The 21,368-nt window shown below is 64.2% G+C and overlaps 1 protein-coding gene across 1 annotated transcript in view; it reads left to right on the top strand.

Annotated features, from left to right (window-relative positions):
* The window catches only part of slc2a6 (solute carrier family 2 member 6), a 112,829-nt gene that overhangs the window by 10,597 nt on the left and 80,864 nt on the right, over positions 1–21,368 (top strand). The window contains exon 3 of the mRNA XM_059638324.1: positions 1,126–1,332. Coding sequence (XP_059494307.1) covers positions 1,126–1,332 — 207 coding nt within the window. The remainder of the gene's footprint in view (positions 1–1,125; positions 1,333–21,368) is intronic.

Below are 21,368 nucleotides of genomic sequence, written 5' to 3'. Positions count from 1 at the left end.
CCACCATTCTCTGGCTGAAGAAATGTCGTCTCATTTCAGTTTTAAATTGACCCCCTCTAAGTCTAAGGCTGTGCCCACGGGTCCTAGTCTCCCCGCCTAACAGAAACAACTTCCCAGCGTCCACGCTTTCCTAATGTCAGTATGTAGGAGTGATAATGACATTGTCACTGGCAGAGTGACCCAGGGCTCTGAACTAACAATCTAGGGATCTGGGTTCAAATCATGCACGGCAGTTGGTGAAATTAGAATGTAATAAAAATCTTGAATAAAAATTAGTCAGTCATGTAACCATTATCTATTGCTGTAAAAGCCCATTTGCTTCACTAATGTCCTTTTGGGAAGGAAAGCTGCCATCCTTTGCCAGTCTGGCCTATATGTGACTCCAGGACTGTCATACAGTACAGAAATAGGCCCTTCTGCCCAACTCATCCATGCTGACTAGGTTTCTCAAACTGAACAAGTCCCATTTGCCAGCATTTGGCCCATGTCCCTCTAAACCGCTCCTGTCCACATCTCCATCCAGGCGCCTTTTAAATGCTGTAACTGTACCAGCCTCCACCACTTCCTCTGGCAGCTCATTCCATATACGCACCACCCTCTGTGTGGAAGGGCTGTCCCTTAGGTCCCTTTTAAATCTCCCCCCTTCACCTTAAATATATGCTGTCTAGTTTTGGACCCGCCCCTCCAACCCTGGGGAAAAGACCGATCCATGGCCCCTCATGATTTATAAACCTCTATAAGGTCACCTCTCAGCCTCTGACTCTCCATGGTAAATAGTCTCAGCCTGTTGACTATGAACTGCCCTCTGGGTGGTTAGGGAGTGCCAGCTGAGCACACCATGGAACAACAAACAGAAAGTGGCCATCATTCCACAGACCAGCCAGGGACGCGCTGCTGGCCGAACCTCCCTTTGTACAGGCCCCCGGGCTCCAGCTTGGCCGCATTAACCTTGGGTCGGCTTTTAAAAGCTGCAGCCATCCTTGGTTTATAAAACAGTCCTTTTCCCAATTCAGTCCATGACCAAAAGGACAGATTAATAATAAGATGATGTTGTTACACCCTGAGTGTGCTTCTGTGTGTTGGTTCTCTCTGTAGCCTGACTGTGATTCCTCTGCACTCTTACAGTCCATCTTCACCTTGGGCGTTATGTTCGGAGGGCTCACCACCATGCTCCTCAATGATCTCCTTGGACGGAAGCTGACCATCATGGTGTCCAGTGTGCCCTCTGTTTTGGGATTTGCCATCATGGGCAGTGCCCAGGAGGTGTGGATGCTGGACCTGGGACGGGCATTGACCGGGATTGCAGGGGGAATGTTGTCAGGCACTGTTCCGGTAAGATGGGAAATGAGAAAGGGGCATCAAAACCCTGAGTGGCAGAGCTAGCAAGATAGCAGACTGCAGCTGGGGGCACGGAGGAGAGGGCACTCGGGGCGGGGAGGTGGGTGGGATGTGTGACTGTGGGCTGTGTGGGTTGGGTGTTGTTAGTGGAGGGGGGGGAGCATAAACAGTAGCATGGACCCTATGGGCTGAATGGCCTCTTCCTGTGCTGTAAATACCAGATTCATCCAGTAGCCATACGGAGAGGCTGCGTTGGAAATGTTTCTTGACCCACTGCAGTCCATGTGCTGTAGGCATGACCCACCATGCCCCGTGGCAGGGAATTCTAGGATTTTGACCCTGTGACATGTGAAATATTTCCAAATCAGGACGGTAAGGAGCTCGGAGGGGAATGGAAGGTGGTACCTGCTCCCCATTGTCCTTCTAAATGGGGGTGGTTCTGGTTTGGAAAAGTGCTCTTCGATACGATTCCCATCCTGTACAATCGGCTCAAGAGACAAATATTCAGAATATTAAAAGCTGAATGACGTGATAGTGCATTGGAGGAACAAGAACAAAGTTTGATCATTATCACGAACATTTGGAGATTCAGATTGATCCTATCGTGCAGGTGAGATTTGAAGCACAAAATCTGTCCAACTCTAACAGCACAGCACATTCGGCGGGTCAGTGCTGAGGGAGCGGGCACTGTCGGAGAGTCAGTGCTGAGGGAGTGGGCACTGTCGGAGGGTCAGTGCTGAGGGAGCGGGCACTGTCGCAGGGTCAGTGCTGAGGGAGTGGGCACTGTCGGAGGGTCAGTGCTGAGGGAGCGCTGCACTGTTGGAGGGTCAGTGCTGAGGGAGTGGGCACTGTCGGAGGGTCAGTGCTGAGGGAGCGCTGCACTGTTGGAGGGTCAGTGCTGAGGGAGTGGGCCCTATCGGAGGGTCAGTGCTGAGGAAGTGTCGCACTATCGGAGGGTCAGTGCTGAGGGAGCGGGTGCTGTCGGAGGGTCAGTGCTGAGGGAACGGGCACTGTCGGACGGTCAGTGCTCAGTGAGGGGGCACTGTCGGATGGTCAGTGCTTGGGGAGCGGGCACTGTCGGAGGGTCAGTGCTGGGGGAGCGGGCACCTTTGGAGGGTCAGTGCTGTGGGAGTGGGCACTGTCGGAGGGTTAGTGCTGAGGGAGTGGGCGCTGTCAGAGGGTCAGTTCTGGGGGAGTGGGGGCTGTCGGAGGGTCAGTAGTGAGGGAGTGCCTCACTGTCGGTGGGTCAGTGCTGAGGGAGCGCCGCACTGTTGGAGGGTCAGTGCTGAGGGAGCGGGCACTGTCGGAGTGTCAGTGCTGAGGGAGCAGGCGCTGTCGGAGTGTCAGTGCTGAAGGAGCGGGCACTGTCGGAGGGTCAGTGCTGAGGGAGTGGGCGCTGTCGGAGGGTCAGTGCTGAGGGAGTGGGCGCTGTCGGAGGGTCAGTGCTGAGGGTGCAGGCGCTGTCGGAGGGTCAGTGCTGAGGGAGTTGGCACTGTCGGAGGGTCAGTGCTGAGGGAGTGGGCACTGTCGGAGGGTCAGTGCTGAGGGAGTTGGCACTGTCGGAGGGTCAGTGCTGAGGGAGTGGGCACTGTCGGAGGGTCAGTGCTGAGGGAGTTGGCACTGTCGGAGGGTCAGTGCTGAGGGAGTGGGCACTGTCGGAGGGTCAGTGCTGAGGGAGTTGGCACTGTCGGAGGGTCAGTGCTGAGGGAGCGGGCGCTGCCGGAGGGTCAGTGCTGAGGGAGCGGGCACTGTCGGAGGGTCAGTGCTGGTGGAGCGGGCACTATTGGATGGTCAGTGCTGAGGGAGGAGGTACTGTGGGAGGGGCAGTGCTGAGTGACTGGGCACAGTCGGACGGTCAGTGCTGTGGGAGTGCCGCACTGTCGGAGTGTCAGTGCTGAGGGAGCAGGCGCTGTCGGAGTGTCAGTGCTGAGGGCGCGGGAGCTGTCGGAGGGTCAGTGCTGAGGGAGTGGGCACTGTCGGAGGGGTAGTGCTGAGGGAGTGGGCGCTGTCGGAGGGTCAGTGCTGAGGGAGCTGGCACTGTCGGAGGGTCAGTGCTGAGGGAGCGGGCACTGTCGGAGGGTCAGTGCTGAGGGAGCGGGCACTGTCGGAGGGTCAGTGCTGGTGGAGCGGGCACTATTGGATGGTCAGTGCTGAGGGAGGAGGTACTGTGGGAGGGGCAGTGCTGAGTGACTGGGCACAGTCGGACGGTCAGTGCTGAGGGAGCGCCGCACTGTCGGAGGGTCAGTGCTGAGGGAGTGGGCACTGTTGGAGGGTCAGTGCTGAGGGAGTGGGCACTGTTGGAGGGTCAGTGCTGAGGAAGTGCCGCGCTGTTGGAGGGTCAGTGCTGAGGAAGTGCTGCACTGTGTGAGGGTCAGTGCTGAGGGAGCGGGCGCTGTCGGAGGGTCAGTGCTGAGGGAGCAGGCGCTGTCGGTGGGTCAGTGCTGAGGGAGTGGGCGCTGTCGGAGGGTCAGTGCTGAGGGAGCAGGCGCTGTCGGAGGGTCAGTGTTGAGGGAGCGGGCGCTGTCGGAGGGTCAGTGCTGAGGGAGTGGGGGCTGTCGGAGGGTCAGTGCTGAGGGAGTTTGCACTGTCGGAGGGTCAGTGCTGAGGGAGCGGGCGCTGTCGGCGGGTCAGTGTTGAGGGAGCGGGCGCTGTCGGAGGGTCAGTGCTGAGGAAGTGCCACACTATCGGAGGCTCATTGCTGAGGGAGTGGGCGCTGTCGGAGGGTCAGTGCTGAGGAAGTGCCACACTGTCGGAGGCTCATTGCTGAGGGAGCGGGCGCTGTCGGAGGGTCAGTGCTGAGGAAGTGCCGCACTATCGGAGGCTCATTGCTGAGGGAGTGGGCGCTGTCGGAGGGTCAGTTCTGAGGGACTGGGGCCTGTCGGAGCGTCAGCAGTGAGGGAGTGGGCACTGTTGGAGGGTCAGTAGTGAGGACGTGCCTCACTGTCGGAGGGTCAGTGCTGAGGGAGCGCCGCACTGTTGGAGGGTCAGTGCTGAGGGAGCGGGCACTATTGGATGGTCAGTGCTGAGGGAGCGGGCGCTGTCGGAGCGTGAGTGTTGAGGGAGCGGGCGCTGTCGGAGGGTCAGTGCTGAGGAAGTGCCGCACTATTGGAGGGTTAGTGCTGGGTAAGCGGGCACTGTCGGAGGGTTAGTGCTGAGGGAGTGGGCGCTGTCGGAGGGTCAGTGGTGAGGGACTGGGCACTGTTGGAGGGTCAGTAGTGAGGGCGTGCCTCACTGTCGGAGGGTCAGTGCTGAGGGAGCACCGCATTGTTGGAGGGTCAGTGCTGAGGGAGCGGGCACTGTCGGAGGGTCAGTGCTGGGGGAGCGGGCGCTGTCTGAGGGTCAGTGCTGAGGGAGCGGGCACTGTTGGAGGGTCTGTGCAGTGGGAGTGGGCACTGTCGGAGGGTCAGTAGTGAGGGCATGCCTCACTGTCGGAGGGTCAGTGCTGAGGGAGCACCGCACTGTTGGAGGGTCAGTGCTGGGGGAGCGGGCACTATTGGAGGGTCAGTGCTGAGGAAGTGCCGCACTGTCGGAGGGTCAGTGCTGAGGGAGCGGGTGCTGTCGGAGGGTCAGTGCTGAGGGAGCGGGCACTGTCGCAGGGTCAGTGCTGAGGGAGCACCGCACTGTCTGAGGGTCAGTGCTGAGGGAGTGGGCGCTGTCGGAGGGTCAGTGCTGAGGAAGTGCCGCACTATCGGAGGGTCAGTGCTGAGGGAGCGGGTGCTGTCGGAGGGTCAGTGCTGAGGGAGCGGGCACTGTCGGAGGGTCAGTGCTGAGGGAGCGGGCACTGTTGGAGGGTCAGTGCTGAGGAAGCGGGCGCTGTCGGAGGGTCAGTGCTGAGGAATTGCCGCACTATCGGAGGGTCAGTGCTGAGGGAGCGGGCACTGTCGGAGGGTCAGTGCTGAGGGAGCGGGCACTGTTGGAGGGCCAGTACTGAGGGCGTGCCTCACTGTCGGAGGGTCAGTACTGAGGGAGCAGCGCACTGTTGGAGGGTCAGTGCTGTGGGAGCGGGCACTGTCGGAGGGTCAGTGCTGAGGGAGCGGGCACTGTCGCAGTGTCAGTGCTGAGGGAGTGCTGCACTGTCTGAGGGTCAGTGCTGAGGGAGCGGGCGCTGTCGGAGGGTCAGTGCTGAGGAAGCGGGCGCTGTCGGAGGGTCAGTGCTGAGGAATTGCCGCACTATCGGAGGGTCAGTGCTGAGGGAGCGGGCACTGTCGGAGGGTCAGTGCTGAGGGAGCGGGCACTGTTGGAGGGCCAGTACTGAGGGCGTGCCTCACTGTCGGAGGGTCAGTACTGAGGGAGCAGCGCACTGTTGGAGGGTCAGTGCTGTGGGAGCGGGCACTGTCGGAGGGTCAGTGCTGAGGGAGCGGGCACTGTTGGAGGGTCAGTGCTGAGGGAGTGGGCCCTATCGGAGGGTCAGTGCTGAGGAAGTGTCGCACTATTGGAGGGTCAGTGTTGAGGGAGCGGGTGCTGTCGGAGGGTCAGTGCTGAGGGAACGGGCACTGTCGGAGGGTCAGTGCTCAGTGAGGGGGCACTGTCGGAGGATCAGTGCTTGGGGAGCGGGCACTGTCGGAGGGTCAGTGCTGGGGGAGCGGGCACCTTTGGAGGGTCAGTGCTGTGGGAGTGGGCACTGTCGGAGGGTTAGTGCTGAGGGAGTGGGCGCTGTCGGAGGGTCAGTGCTGAGGGAGTGGGCACTGTCGGAGGGTCAGTGCTGAGGGTGCGGGCACTGTCGGAGGGTCAGTGCTGAGGGAGTGGGCGCTGTCGCAGGGTCAGTGCTGAGGGAGTTTGCACTGTCGAAGGGTCAGTGCTGAGGGAGCGGGCGCTGTCGGAGGGTCAGTGTTGAGGGAGCGGGCGCTGTCGGAGGGTCAGTGCTGAGGAAGTGCCGCACTATCGGAGGCTCATTGCTGAGGGAGTGGGCACTGTCGGAGGGTCAGTTCTGAGGGACTGGGTGCTGTCGGAGGGTCAGTGCTGAGGAATTGCCGCACTATCGGAGGGTCAGTGCTGAGGGAGCGGGCACTGTCGGAGGGTCAGTGCTGAGGGAGCGGGCACTGTTGGAGGGCCAGTACTGAGGGCGTGCCTCACTGTCGGAGGGTCAGTACTGAGGGAGCAGCGCACTGTTGGAGGGTCAGTGCTGTGGGAGCGGGCACTGTCGCAGTGTCAGTGCTGAGGGAGTGCTGCACTGTCTGAGGGTCAGTGCTGAGGGAGCGGGCGCTGTCGGAGGGTCAGTGCTGAGGAAGCGGGCGCTGTCGGAGGGTCAGTGCTGAGGAATTGCCGCACTATCGGAGGGTCAGTGCTGAGGGAGCGGGCACTGTCGGAGGGTCAGTGCTGAGGGAGCGGGCACTGTTGGAGGGCCAGTACTGAGGGCGTGCCTCACTGTCGGAGGGTCAGTACTGAGGGAGCAGCGCACTGTTGGAGGGTCAGTGCTGTGGGAGCGGGCACTGTCGGAGGGTCAGTGCTGAGGGAGCGGGCACTGTTGGAGGGTCAGTGCTGAGGGAGTGGGCCCTATCGGAGGGTCAGTGCTGAGGAAGTGTCGCACTATTGGAGGGTCAGTGCTGAGGGAACGGGCACTGTCGGAGGGTCAGTGCTCAGTGAGGGGGCACTGTCGGAGGATCAGTGCTTGGGGAGCGGGCACTGTCGGAGGGTCAGTGCTGGGGGAGCGGGCACCTTTGGAGGGTCAGTGCTGTGGGAGTGGGCACTGTCGGAGGGTTAGTGCTGAGGGAGTGGGCGCTGTCAGAGGGTCAGTTCTGGGGGAGTGTGGGCTGTCGGAGGGTCAGTAGTGAGGGAGTGCCTCACTGTCGGTGGGTCAGTGCTGAGGGAGCACCGCACTGTTGGAGGGTCAGTGCTGAGGGAGCGGGCACTGTCGGAGAGTCAGTGCTGTGGGAGTGCCGAACTGTCGGAGGGTCAGTGCTGAGGGAGCGGGCGCTGTCGGAGTGTCAGTGCTGAGGGAGCAGGCGCTGTCGGAGGGTCAGTGCTGAGGGAGCGGGCACTGTCGGAGGGTCAGTGCTGAGGGAGTGGGCGCTGTCGGAGGGTCAGTAGTGAGGGCGTGCCTCACTGTCGGAGGGTCAGTATTGAGGGAGCAGCGCACTGTTGGAGGGTCAGTGCTGTGGGAGCGGCCACTGTCGCAGTGTCAGTGCTGAGGGAGTGCTGCACTGTCTGAGGGTCAGTGCTGAGGGAGCGGGCGCTGTCGGAGGGTCAGTGCTGAGGAAGTGCCGCACTATCGGAGGGTCAGTGCTGAGGAAGTGCCGCACTATCGGAGGGTCAGTGCTGAGGGAGCGGGCACTGTCGGAGGGTCAGTGCTGAGGGAGCGGGCACTGTTGGAGGGCCAGTACTGAGGGCGTGCCTCACTGTCGGAGGGTCAGTGCTGAGGGAGCGGGCACTGTCGGAGGGTCAGTGCTGAGGGAGCGGGCACTGTCGCAGTGTCAGTGCTGAGGGAGTGCTGCACTGTCTGAGGGTCAGTGCTGAGGGAGCGGGTGCTGTCGGAGGGTCAGTGCTGAGGGAACGGGCACTGTCGGAGGGTCAGTGCTCAGTGAGGGGGCACTGTCGGAGGGTCAGTGCTTGGGGAGCGGGCACTGTCGGAGGGTCAGTGCTGGGGGAGCGGGCACCTTTGGAGGGTCAGTGCTGTGGGAGTGGGCACTGTCGGAGGGTCAGTGCTGAGGGAGTGGGCACTGTTGGAGGGTCAGTGCTGAGGGAGTGGGCACTGTTGGAGGGTCAGTGCTGAGGGAGTGGGCACTGTCGGAGGGTCAGTGCAGAGGAAGTGCCTCACTGTCGGAGGGTCAGTACTGAGGGAGCAGCGCACTGTTGGAGGGTCAGTGCTGAGGGAGCGGGCACTGTCGGAGGGTCAGTGCTGGTGGAGCAGGCACTATTGGATGGTCAGTGCTGAGGGAGGAGGTACTGTGGGAGGGGCAGTGCTGAGTGACTGGGCACAGTCGGACGGTCAGTGCTGAGGGACTGCCTCACTGTCGCAGGGTCAGTGCTGAGGGAGTGGGCGCTGTCGGAGGGTCAGTGCTGAGGAAGTGCCGCACTGTCGGAGGGTCAGTGCTGAGGGAGTGCTGCACTGTGTGAGGGTCAGTGCTGAGGGAGCAGGCGCTGACGGTGGGTCAGTGCTGAGGGAGTGGGCGCTGTCGGAGGGTCAGTGCTGAGGGAGCAGGCGCTGTCGGAGGGTCAGTGTTGAGGGAGCGGGCGCTGTCGGAGGGTCAGTGCTGAGGTAGTGGGGGCTGTCGGAGCGTCAGTAGTGAGGGAGTGCCTCACTGTCGGAGGGTCAGTGCTGAGGGAGCGCCGCACTGTTGGAGGGTCAGTGCTGAGGGAGTGGGCGCTGTCGGAGGGTCAGTGCTGAGGGAGCGTGCACTGTCGGAGGGTCAGTGCTGAGGGTGCGGGCACTGTCGGAGGGTCAGTGCTGAGGGAGTTTGCGCTGTCGGAGGGTCAGTGCTGAGGGAGCGGGCGCTGTCGGAGGGTCAGTGCTGAGGGAGTGGGCGCTGTCGGAGGGTCAGTGCTGAGGGAGCGTGCACTGTTGGAGGGTCAGTGCTGAGGGAGTGGGCGCTGTTGGAGGGTCAGTGCTGAGGGAGCGGGCACTGTCGGAGGGTCAGTGCTGAGGGAGTTTGCGCTGTCGGAGGGTCAGTGCTGAGGGAGCGGGCGCTGTCGGAGGGTCAGTGCTGAGGGAGCAGGCACTGTTGGAGGGTCAGTGCTGAGGGAGTGGGCACTGTCGGAGGGTCAGTGCTGAGGGAGTGCTGCACTGTCTGAGGGTCAGTGCTGGTGGAGCGGGCACTGTCGGAGGGTCAGTGCTGGGGGAGTGGGCACTGTCGGAGGGTCAGTGCTGAGGGAGCGGGCACTGTCGGAGGGTCAGTGCTGAGGGAGTGGGCACTGTTGGAGGGTCAGTGCTGAGGGAGAGGGCGCTGTCGGAGGGTCAGTGCTGAGGGAGTGGGCACTGTCGGAGGGTCAGTGCTGAGGGATCGCCGCACTGTCGGAGGGTCAGTGCTGAGGTAGTGGGGGCTGTCGGAGCGTCAGTAGTGAGGGAGTGCCTCACTGTCGGAGGGTCAGTGCTGAGGAAGTGCCGCACTGTCGGAGGGTCAGTGGTGAGGGAGCAGGCGCTGTCGGAGGGTCAGTGTTGAGGGAGCGGGCGCTGTCGGATGGTCAGTGCTGAGGGAGTGGGGGCTGTCGGAGCGTCAGTAGTGAGGGAGTGCCGCACTGTTGGAGGGTCAGTGCTGAGGGAGTGGGCGCTGTCGGAGGGTCAGTGCTGAGGGAGTGGGCACTGTCGGAGGGTCAGTGCTGAGGGATCGCCGCACTGTCGGAGGGTCAGTGCTGAGGGAGTGGGGCCTGTTGGAGTGTCAGTAGTAGGGCGTGCCGCACTGTTGGAGGGTCAGTGCTGGGGGAGCGGGCACTGTTGGAGGGTCAGTGCTGGGGGAGCGGGCACTGTCGGAGGGTCTGTGCAGTGGGAGTGGGCACTGTCGGAGGGTCAGTAGTGAGGGAATGCCTCACTGTCGGAGGGTCAGTGCTGAGGGAGCGGGCACTGTCGGAGGGTCAGTGCTGGGGGAGCGGGCACTGTTGGAGGGTCAGTGCTGGGGGAGCGGGCACTGTCGGAGGGTCTGTGCAGTGGGAGTGGGCACTGTCGGAGGGTCAGTAGTGAGGGAATGCCTCACTGTCGGAGGGTCAGTGCTGAGGGAGCGGGCACTGTCGGAGGGTCAGTGCTGGGGGAGCGGGCACTATTGGAGGGTCAGTGCTGAGGAAGTGCCACACTGTCGGAGGGTCAGTGCTGAGGGAGCGAGTGCTGTCGGAGGGTCAGTGCTGAGGGAGCGGGCACTGTAGCAGGGTCAGTGCTGAGGAAGTGCCGCACTATCGGAGGGTCAGTGCTGAGGGAGCGGGCACTGTCGGAGGGTCAGTGCTGGGGGAGCGGGCACTGTTGGAGGGTCAGTGCTGAGGGAGCGCCGCACTGTTGGAGGGTCAGTGCTGGGGGAGCGGGCACTGTTGGAGGGTTAGTGCTGAGGGAGTGGGCGCTGTCGGAGGGTCAGTTGTGAGGGAGTGGGCGCTGTCGGAGGGTCAGGAGTGAGGGAGTGCCTCACTGTCGGTGGGTCAGTGCTGAGGGAGCGGGCACTGTCGGAGGGTCAGTGCTGAGGGAGCGCCGCACTGTTGGAGGGTCAGTGCTGGGGGAGCGGGCACTGTTGGAGGGTCAGTGCTGGGGGAGCGGGCACTGTCGGAGGGTCTGTGCAGTGGGAGTGGGCACTGTCGGAGGGTCAGTAGTGAGGGAATGCCTCACTGTCGGAGGGTCAGTGCTGAGGGAGCGGGCACTGTCGGAGGGTCAGTGCTGGGGGAGCGGGCACTGTTGGAGGGTCAGTGCTGGGGGAGCGGGCACTGTCGGAGGGTCTGTGCAGTGGGAGTGGGCACTGTCGGAGGGTCAGTAGTGAGGGAATGCCTCACTGTCGGAGGGTCAGTGCTGAGGGAGCGGGCACTGTCGGAGGGTCAGTGCTGGGGGAGCGGGCACTATTGGAGGGTCAGTGCTGAGGAAGTGCCACACTGTCGGAGGGTCAGTGCTGAGGGAGCGAGTGCTGTCGGAGGGTCAGTGCTGAGGGAGCGGGCACTGTAGCAGGGTCAGTGCTGAGGAAGTGCCGCACTATCGGAGGGTCAGTGCTGAGGGAGCGGGCACTGTCGGAGGGTTAGTGCTCAGTGAGCGAGCACTGTCGGAGGGTCAGTGCTTGGGGAGCGGGCACCTTTGGAGGGTCAGTGCTGTGGGAGTGGGCACTGTCGGAGGGTTAGTGCTGAGGGAGTGGGCGCTGTCGGAGGGTCAGTTGTGAGGGAGTGGGCGCTGTCGGAGGGTCAGGAGTGAGGGAGTGCCTCACTGTCGGTGGGTCAGTGCTGAAGGAGCGGGCACTGTCGGAGGGTCAGTGCTGAGGGAGCGGGCACTGTCGGAGGGTCAGTGCTGAGGGCACGGGCGCTGTCGGAGGGGCAGTGCTGAGTGACTGGGCACAGTCGGACGGTCAGTGTTGAGGGAGCGGGCACTGTCGGAGGGTCAGTGCTGAGGGTGCGGGCGCTGTCGGAGGGTCAGTGCTGAGGAAGTGCCGCACTGTCGGAGGGTCAGTGCTGAGGGAGTCGGCACTGTCGGAGGGTCAGTGCTGAGGGAGCGGGCACTATTGGATGGTCAGTGCTGAGGGAGGAGGTACTGTGGGAGGGGCAGTGCTGAGTGACTGGGCACAGTCGGAGTGTCAGTGCTGAGGGAGCACCGCACTGTTGGAGGGTCAGTGCTGGGGGAGCGGGCACTGTTGGAGGGTCAGTGCTGGGGGAGCGGGCACTGTCGGAGGGTCAGTAGTGAGGGCATGCCTCACTGTCGGAGGGTCAGTAGTGAGGGCATGCCTCACTGTCGGAGGGTCAGTGCTGAGGGAGCACCGCACTGTTGGAGGGTCAGTGCTGAGGGAGCGGGCACTGTGGGAGGGTCAGTGCTGAGGAAGTGCCGCACTGTCGGAGGGTCTGTGCTGAGGAAGTGCCGCACTGTCGGAGGGTCAGTGCTGAGGGAGCGGGTGCTGTCGGAGGGTCAGTGCTGAGGAAGTGCCGCACTGTCGGAGGGTCAGTGCTGAGGAAGTGCCGCACTGTCGGAGGGTCAGTGCTGAGGGAGCGGGTGCTGTCGGAGGGTCAGTGCTGAGGGAGTGCTGCACTGTCTGAGGGTCAGTGCTGAGGGAGCGTGCGCTGTCGGAGGGTCAGTGCTGAGGAAGCGGGCGCTGTCGGAGGGTCAGTGCTGAGGAAGTGCCGCACTATCGGAGGGTCAGCGCTGAGGGAGCGGGCACTGTCGGAGGGTCAGTGCTCAGTGAGCGGGCACTGTCGGAGGGTCAGTGCTTGGGGAGCGGGCACTGTCGGAGCGTCAGTGCTCAGTGAGCGGGCACTGTCGGAGGGTCAGTGCTTGGGGAGCGGGCACCTTTGGAGGGTCAGTGCTGTGGGAGTGGGCACTGTCGGAGGGTTAGTGCTGAGGGAGTGGGCGCTGTCGGAGGGTCAGTAGTGAGGGAGTGCCTCACTGTCGGTGGGTCAGTGCTGAGGGAGCAGGCACTGTCGGAGGGTCAGTGCTGAGGGTGCGGGCGCTGTCGGAGGGTCAGTGCTGAGGGAGCGGGCACTGTCGGAGGGTCAGTGCTGAGGGCACGGACGCTGTCGGAGGGTCAGTGCTGAGTGACTGGGCACAGTCGGACGGTCAGTGCTGAGGCAGCACCGCACTGTCGCAGGGTCAGTGCTGAGGGAGCGGGCGCTGTTGGAGGGTCAGTGCTGAGGAAGTACCGCGCTATCGGAGGCTCATTGCTGAGGGAGTGGGCACTGTCGGAGGGTCAGTTCTGAGGGACTGGGGGCTGTCGGAGCGTCAGTAGTGAGGGAGTGGGCACTGTTGGAGGGTCAGTAGTGAGGGCGTGCCTCACTGTCGGAGGGTCAGTGCTGAGGGAGCGCCACACTATTGGAGGGTCAGTGCTGAGGGAGCGGGCACTGTTGGAGGGTTAGTGCTGACGGAGCGGGCACTATTGGATGGTCAGTGCTGAGCGAGGAGGTAGTGTGGAGGGTCAGTGCTGAGTGACTGGGCACTGTCGGACGGTCAGTGCTGAGGGACTGCCACACTGTCGGAGGGTCAGTACTGAGGGAGTGGGCACTGTTGGAGGGTCAGTGCTGAGGGAGTGGGCGCTGTCGGGTGGTCAGTCGTGAGGGAGTGGGCACTGTCGGAGGGTCAGTAGTGAGGGAGTGCCTCACTGTCGGAGGGTCAGTGCTGAGGGAGTGCTGCACTGTATGAGGGGCAGTGCTGAGTGACTGGGCACAGTCGGACGGTCAGTGCTGAGGGAGCGGGCACTGTCGCAGGGTCAGTGCTGAGGGAGCGGGCGCTGTCGGAGGGTCAGTGCTGAGGGAGCGGGAGCTGTCGGAGGGTCAGTGCTGAGGAAGTGGGCGCTGTCTGAGGGTCAGTGCTGAGGGAGCGGGCGCTGTCGGATGGTCAGTGCTGAGGGAGCGGGCGCTGTCGGAGGGTCAGTTCTGAGGAAGAGGGCGCTGCCTGAGGGTCAGTGCTGAGGGAGCGGGCGCTGTCGGAGGGTCAGTTCTGAGGGAGCGGGCGCTGTCGGAGGGTCAGTGCTGAGGGAGTGCCGCACTATCGGAGGGTCAGTGCTGAGGGAGCGGGCGCTGTCTGAGGGTCAGTGCTGAGGGAGCGGGTGCTGTCGGAGGGTCAGTGCTGAGGGAGTGCTGCACTGTCTGAGGGTCAGTGCTGAGGGAGCGTGCGCTGTCGGAGGGTCAGTGCTGAGGAAGCGGGCGCTGTCGGAGGGTCAGTGCTGAGGAAGTGCCGCACTATCGGAGGGTCAGCGCTGAGGGAGCGGGCACTGTCGGAGGGTCAGTGCTCAGTGAGCGGGCACTGTCGGAGGGTCAGTGCTTGGGGAGCGGGCACTGTCGGAGCGTCAGTGCTCAGTGAGCGGGCACTGTCGGAGGGTCAGTGCTTGGGGAGCGGGCACCTTTGGAGGGTCAGTGCTGTGGGAGTGGGCACTGTCGGAGGGTTAGTGCTGAGGGAGTGGGCGCTGTCGGAGGGTCAGTAGTGAGGGAGTGCCTCACTGTCGGTGGGTCAGTGCTGAGGGAGCAGGCACTGTCGGAGGGTCAGTGCTGAGGGTGCGGGCGCTGTCGGAGGGTCAGTGCTGAGGGAGCGGGCACTGTCGGAGGGTCAGTGCTGAGGGCACGGACGCTGTCGGAGGGTCAGTGCTGAGTGACTGGGCACAGTCGGACGGTCAGTGCTGAGGCAGCACCGCACTGTCGCAGGGTCAGTGCTGAGGGAGCGGGCGCTGTTGGAGGGTCAGTGCTGAGGAAGTACCGCGCTATCGGAGGCTCATTGCTGAGGGAGTGGGCACTGTCGGAGGGTCAGTTCTGAGGGACTGGGGGCTGTCGGAGCGTCAGTAGTGAGGGAGTGGGCACTGTTGGAGGGTCAGTAGTGAGGGCGTGCCTCACTGTCGGAGGGTCAGTGCTGAGGGAGCGCCACACTATTGGAGGGTCAGTGCTGAGGGAGCGGGCACTGTTGGAGGGTTAGTGCTGACGGAGCGGGCACTATTGGATGGTCAGTGCTGAGCGAGGAGGTAGTGTGGAGGGTCAGTGCTGAGTGACTGGGCACTGTCGGACGGTCAGTGCTGAGGGACTGCCACACTGTCGGAGGGTCAGTACTGAGGGAGTGGGCACTGTTGGAGGGTCAGTGCTGAGGGAGTGGGCGCTGTCGGGTGGTCAGTCGTGAGGGAGTGGGCACTGTCGGAGGGTCAGTAGTGAGGGAGTGCCTCACTGTCGGAGGGTCAGTGCTGAGGGAGTGCTGCACTGTATGAGGGGCAGTGCTGAGTGACTGGGCACAGTCGGACGGTCAGTGCTGAGGGAGCGGGCACTGTCGCAGGGTCAGTGCTGAGGGAGCGGGCGCTGTCGGAGGGTCAGTGCTGAGGGAGCGGGAGCTGTCGGAGGGTCAGTGCTGAGGAAGTGGGCGCTGTCTGAGGGTCAGTGCTGAGGGAGCGGGCGCTGTCGGATGGTCAGTGCTGAGGGAGCGGGCGCTGTCGGAGGGTCAGTTCTGAGGAAGAGGGCGCTGCCTGAGGGTCAGTGCTGAGGGAGCGGGCGCTGTCGGAGGGTCAGTTCTGAGGGAGCGGGCGCTGTCGGAGGGTCAGTGCTGAGGGAGTGCCGCACTATCGGAGGGTCAGTGCTGAGGGAGCGGGCGCTGTCTGAGGGTCAGTGCTGAGGGAGCGGGCGCTGTCGGAGGGTCAGTTCTGAGGGAGCGGGCGCTGTCGGAGGGTCAGTGCTGAGGGAGTGCTGCACTGTCTGAGGGTCAGTGCTGAGGGAGTGGGCGCTGTCGGAGGGTCAGTGCTGAGGGAGCGGGCGCTGTCGGAGGGTCAGTGGTGAGGGAGCGGGCGCTGTCGGAGGGTCAGTGCTGAGGGAGCGGGTGCTGTCGGAGGGCCAGTGCTGAGGGAGCGGGTGCTGTCGGAGGGTCAGTGCTGAGGAAGTGGGCGCTGTCTGAGGGTCAGTGCTGAGGGAGCGGGCGCTGTCGGAGGGTCAGTGCGGAGGGAGCGGGCACTGTCGGAGGGTCAGTTCTGAGGGACTGGGGGCTGTCGGAGCGTCAGTAGTGAGGGAGTGGGCACTGTCGGAGGGTCAGTAGTGAGGGCGTGCCTCACTGTCGGAGGGTCAGTGCTGAGGGAGCGCCGCACTATTGGAGGGTCAGTGCTGAGGGAGCGGGCACTGTCGGAGGGTCAGTGCTGGGGGAGCAGGCACTGTCGGAGGGTCAGTGCTGAGGGAGCGGGCACTGTCGGAGGGTCAGTGCTGGGGGAGAGGGGAATATTGGATGGTCAGTGCTGAGGGAGAGGGCACTGTCGGAGGGTCAGTGCTGAGGGAGCGGGCACTGTTTGAGGGTTAGTGCTGAGGGAGTGGGCGCTGTCGGAGGGTCAGTGCTGAGGGAGTGCCGCACTATCGGAGGGTCAGTGCTGAGGGAGTGCTGCACTGTCTGAGGGTCAGTGCTGAGGGAGCGGGCGCTGTCGGAGGGTCAGTGCTGAGGGAACGGGCGCTGTCGGAGGGTCAGTGCTGAGGAAGTGGGCGCTGTCTGAGGGTCAGTGCTCAGGGAGCGGGCGCTGTCGGAGGGTCAGTGCTCAGGGAGCGGGCGCTGTCGGAGGGTCAGTGCTGAGGGAGCGGGCGCTGTCGGAGGGTCAGTGCTCAGGGAGCGGGCGCTGTCGGAGGGTCAGTGCTGAGGGAGCGGACACTGTCGGAGGGTCAGTGCTGAGGGCGCGGGCGCTGTCGGAGGGTCAGTGCTGAGGGAGTGGGCGCTGTCGCAGGGTCAGTGCTGATGGAACGGGTGCTGTCGGAGGGTCAGTGCTGAGGAAGTGGGCGCTGTCTGAGGGTCAGTGCTGAGGGAGCGGGCGCTGTCGGAGGATCAGTGCTCAGGGAGCGGGCGCTGTCGGAGGGTCAGTGCTCAGGGAGCGGGCGCTGTCGGAGGGTCAGTGCTGAGGGAGCGGACACTGTCGGAGGGTCAGTGCTGAGGGAGCGGGCGCTGTCGGCGGGTCAGTGTTGAGGGAGCGGGCGCTGTCGGAGGGTCAGTGCTGAGGGATCGGGCACTGTCAGAGGGTCAGTGCTTTGGGAGCGGGCACCTTTGGAGGGTCAGTGCTGTGGGAGTGGGCACTGTCGGAGGTTCAGTGCTGGGAGAGCGGGCACTGTCGGAGGGTCAGTGCTGAGGGATCGGGCACTGTCGGAGGGTCAGTGCTTTGGGAGCGGGCACCTTTGGAGGGTCAGTGCTGGGGGAGCAGGCACTATTGGATGGTCAGTGCTGAGGGAGAGGGCACTGTCGGAGGGTCATTGCTGGGGGAGCAGGCACTATTGGAGGGTCAGTGCTGAGGGAGCGGGCACTGTCGGAGTGTCAGTGCTGGGGGAGAGGGGAATATTGGATGGTCAGTGCTGAGGGAGAGGGCACTGTCGGAGGGTCAGTGCTGAGGGAGTGCTGCACTGTCTGAGGGTCAGTGCTGAGGGAGCGGACACTGTTTGAGGGTTAGTGCTGAGGGAGTGGGCGCTGTCGGAGGGTCAGTGCTGAGGGAGTGCCGCACTATCGGAGGGTCAGTGCTGAGGGAGTGCTGCACTGTCTGAGGGTCAGTGCTGAGGGAGCGGGCGCTGTCGGAGGGTCAGTGCTGAGGGAGCGGGCGCTGTCGGAGGGTCAGTGCTGAGGAAGTGGGCGCTGTCTGAGGGTCAGTGCTGAGGGAGCGGGCGCTGTCGGAGGGTCAGTGCTCAGGGAGCGGGCGCTGTCGGAGGGTCAGTGCTGAGGGAACGGGTGCTGTCGGAGGGTCAGTGCTGAGGGAGCGGGCGCTGTCGGAGGGTCAGTGCTCAGGGAGCGGGCGCTGTCGGAGGGTCAGTGCTGAGGGAGCGGGCGCTGTCGGAGGGTCAGTGCTGAGGAAGTGGGCGCTGTCTGAGGGTCAGTGCTGAGGGAGCGGGCGCTGTCGGAGGGTCAGTGCTCAGGGAGCGGGCGCTGTCGGAGGGTCAGTGCTGAGGGAGTTTGCACTGTCGAAGGGTCAGTGCTGAGGGAGCGGGCGCTGTCGGCGGGTCAGTGTTGAGGGAGCGGGCGCTGTCGGAGGGTCAGTGCTGTGGGAGTACCGCACTATCGGAGGCTCATTGCTGAGGGAGTGGGCGCTGTCGGAGGGTCAGTTCTGAGGGACTGGGGGCTGTCGGAGCGTCAGCAGTGAGGGAGTGGGCACTGTTGGAGGGTCAGTAGTGAGGGCGTGCCTCACTGTCGGAGGGTCAGTGCTGAGGGAGCGCCGCACTGTTGGAGGGTCAGTGCTGAGGGAGAGGGCACTGTCGGAGGTTCAGTGCTGGGAGAGCGGGCACTGTCGGAGGGTCAGTGCTGAGGGATCGGGCACTGTCAGAGGGTCAGTGCTTTGGGAGCGGGCACCTTTGGAGGGTCAGTGCTGTGGGAGTGGGCACTGTCGGAGGGTTAGTGCTGAGGGAGTGGGCGCTGTTGGTGGGTCAGTTCTGAGGGACTGGGGGCTGTCGGAGCGTCAGCAGTGAGGGAGTGGGCACTGTTGGAGGGTCAGTAGTGAGGGCGTGCCTCACTGTCGGAGGGTCAGTGCTGAGGGAGCGCCGCACTGTTGGAGGGTCAGTGCTGAGGGAGAGGGCACTGTCGGAGGTTCAGTGCTGGGAGAGCGGGCACTGTCGGAGGGTCAGTGCTGAGGGATCGGGCACTGTCGGAGGGTCAGTGCTTTGGGAGCGGGCACCTTTGGAGGGTCAGTGCTGGGGGAGCAGGCACTATTGGATGGTCAGTGCTGAGGGAGAGGGCACTGTCGGAGGGTCATTGCTGGGGGAGCAGGCACTATTGGAGGGTCAGTGCTGAGGGAGCGGGCACTGTCGGAGTGTCAGTGCTGGGGGAGAGGGGAATATTGGATGGTCAGTGCTGAGGGAGAGGGCACTGTCGGAGGGTCAGTGCTGAGGGAGTGCTGCACTGTCTGAGGGTCAGTGCTGAGGGAGCGGACACTGTTTGAGGGTTAGTGCTGAGGGAGTGGGCGCTGTCGGAGGGTCAGTGCTGAGGGAGTGCCGCACTATCGGAGGGTCAGTGCTGAGGGAGTGCTGCACTGTCTGAGGGTCAGTGCTGAGGGAGCGGGCGCTGTCGGAGGGTCAGTGCTGAGGGAGCGGGCGCTGTCGGAGGGTCAGTGCTGAGGAAGTGGGCGCTGTCTGAGGGTCAGTGCTGAGGGAGCGGGCGCTGTCGGAGGGTCAGTGCTCAGGGAGCGGGCGCTGTCGGAGGGTCAGTGCTGAGGGAACGGGTGCTGTCGGAGGGTCAGTGCTGAGGGAGCGGGCGCTGTCGGAGGGTCAGTGCTCAGGGAGCGGGCGCTGTCGGAGGGTCAGTGCTGAGGGAGCGGGCGCTGTCGGAGGGTCAGTGCTGAGGAAGTGGGCGCTGTCTGAGGGTCAGTGCTGAGGGAGCGGGCGCTGTCGGAGGGTCAGTGCTCAGGGAGCGGGCGCTGTCGGAGGGTCAGTGCTGAGGGAGTGGGCACTGTTGGAGGGTCAGTGCTGAGGAAGTGCCGCACTGTCGGAGGGTCAGTGCTGAGGGAGCGGGCACTGTCGGAGGGTCAGTGCTGAGGGAGTGCTGCACTGTCTGAGGGTCAGTGCTGAGGGAGCGGGCACTGTTGGAGGGTCAGTGCTGAGGGAGCGGGTGCTGTCGGAGGGTCAGTGCTGAGGAAGTGGGCGCTGTCTGAGGGTCAGTGCTGAGGGAGCGGGCGCTGTCGGAGGGTCAGTGCTGAGGGAGCGGGCGCTGTCGGAGGGTCAGTGCTGAGGGAGCGGGCACTGTCGGAGGGTCCGTGCTGAGGGAGTGATGCGCTGTCGGAGGGTCAGTGCTGAGGGAGCGGGCGCTGTCGGAGGGTCAGTGCTGAGGAAGATGGCGCTGTCTGAGGGTCAGTGCTGAGGGAGCGGGCGCTGTCGGAGGGTCAGTTCTGAGGGAGCGGGCGCTGTCGGAGGGTCAGTGCTGAGGGAGTGCCGCACTATCGGAGGGTCAGTGCTGAGGGAGCGGGCACTGTCGGAGGGTCAGTGGTGAGGGAGCGGGCGCTGTCGGAGGGTCAGTGCTGAGGGAGCGGGTGCTGTCGGAGGGTCAGTGCTGAGGAAGTGGGCGCTGTCTGAGGGTCAGTGCTGAGGGAGCGGGCGCTGTCGGACGGTCAGTGTGGAGGGAGCGGGCACTGTCGGAGGGTCAGTGCTGAGGGAGCGGGCACTGTCGGAGGGTCAGTGCTGAGGGAGCGGGCGCTGTCGGAGGGTCAGTGCTGAGGAAGTACCGCGCTATCGGAGGCTCATTGCTGAGGGAGTGGGCACTGTCGGAGGGTCAGTTCTGAGGGACTGGGGGCTGTCGGAGCGTCAGTAGTGAGGGAGTGGGCACTGTCGGAGGGTCAGTAGTGAGGGAGCGGGCACTGTCGGAGGGTCAGAGCTGGGGGAGCAGGCACTATTGGATGGTCAGTGCTGAGGGAGCGGGCACTGTAGGAGGGTCAGTGCTGAGGGAGAGGGCACTGTCGGAGGGTCAGTGCTGAGGGAGCGGGCGCTGTCGGAGGGTTAGTGCTGAGGGAGTGGGCACTGTCGGAGGGTCAGTGCTGAGGGAGCGGGCACTGTTTGAGGGTTAGTGCTGAGGGAGTGGGCGCTGTCGGAGGGTCAGTGCTGAGGGAGTGCCGCACTATCGGAGGGTCAATGCTGAGGGAGTGGGCGCTGTCGGAGGGTCAGTGCTGAGGGAGCGGGCGCTGTCGGAGGGTCAGTGCTGAGGGAGCGGGCGCTGTCGGAGGGTCAGTGCTGAGGGAGCGGGCGCTGTCGGAGGGTCAGTGCTGAGGGAACGGGTGCTGTCGGAGGGTCAGTGCTGAGGGCGCGGGCGCTGTCGGAGGGTCAGTGCTGAGGGAGCGGGCGCTGTCGGAGGGTCAGTGCTGAGGGAGCGGGCGCTGTCGGAGGGTCAGTGCTGAGGGAGTGGGCGCTGTCGCAGGGTCAGTGCTGAGGGAGTTTGCACTGTCGAAGGGTCAGTGCTGAGGGAGCGGGCGCTGTCGGCGGGTCAGTGTTGAGGGAGCGGGCGCTGTCGGAGGGTCAGTGCTGAGGAAGTGCCGCACTATCGGAGGCTCATTGCTGAGGGAGTGGGCGCTGTCGGAGGGTCAGTTCTGAGGGACTGGGTGCTGTCGGAGCGTCAGCAGTGAGGGAGTGGGCACTGTTGGAGGGTCAGTAGTGAGGGAGAGGGCACTGTCGGAGGTTCAGTGCTGAGGGATCGGGCACTGTCGGAGGGTCAGTGCTTTGGGAGCGGGCACCTTTGGAGGGTCAGTGCTGAGGGAGTGGGCGCTGTCGGTGGGTCAGTAGTGAGGGAGTGGGGGCTGTCGGAGGGTCAGTGCTGAGGGAGCAGGCACTGTCGGAGGGTCAGTGCTGAGGGAGCAGGCGCAGTCGGAGGGTCAGTGCTGAGGGAGCGGGCACTGTCGGAGGGTCAGTGCTGAGGGCACGGACGCTGTCGGAGGGTCAGTGCTGAGTGACTGGGCACAGTCGGACAGTCAGTGCTGAGGGACTGCCTCACTGTCGCAGGGTCAGTGCTGAGGGAGCGCTGCACTGTCGGAGGGTCAGTACTGAGGGAGTGGGCACTGTTGGAGGATCATTGATGAGGAAGTGCCGCACTGTCGGAGGGTCAGGGCTGAGGGAGCGGGCACTGTCGGAGGGTCAGTGCTGAGGGAGTGCTGCACTGTCTGAGGGTCAGTGCTGAGGGAGCGGGCGCTGTTGGAGGGTCAGTGCTGAGGGAGCGGGTGCTGTCGGAGGGTCAGTGCTGAGGAAGTGGGCGCTGTCTGAGGGTCAGTGCTGAGGGAGCGGGCGCTGTTGGAGGGTCAGTGCTGAGAGAGCGGGCGCTGTCGGAGGGTCAGTGCTGAGGGAGCGGGCACTGTCGGAGGGTCAGTGCTGAGGGAGTGCTGCGCTGTCGGAGGGTCAGTGCTGAGGGAGCGGGCGCTGTTGGAGGGTCAGTGCTGAGGGAGCGGGCGCTGTCGGAGGGTCAGTGCTGAGGGAGCGGTTGCTGTCGGAGGGTCAGTGCTGAGGAAGAGGGCGCTGTCTGAGGGTCAGTGCTGAGGGAGCGGGCGCTGTCGGAGGGT

The sequence above is a fragment of the Stegostoma tigrinum genome, chromosome 29, assembly GCF_030684315.1.
Source record: "Stegostoma tigrinum isolate sSteTig4 chromosome 29, sSteTig4.hap1, whole genome shotgun sequence".
NCBI lineage: Eukaryota > Metazoa > Chordata > Chondrichthyes > Orectolobiformes > Stegostomatidae > Stegostoma > Stegostoma tigrinum.
Note: the sequence above shows the minus strand (reverse complement) of the source record. Positions and strands in the feature narration are given on the sequence as shown.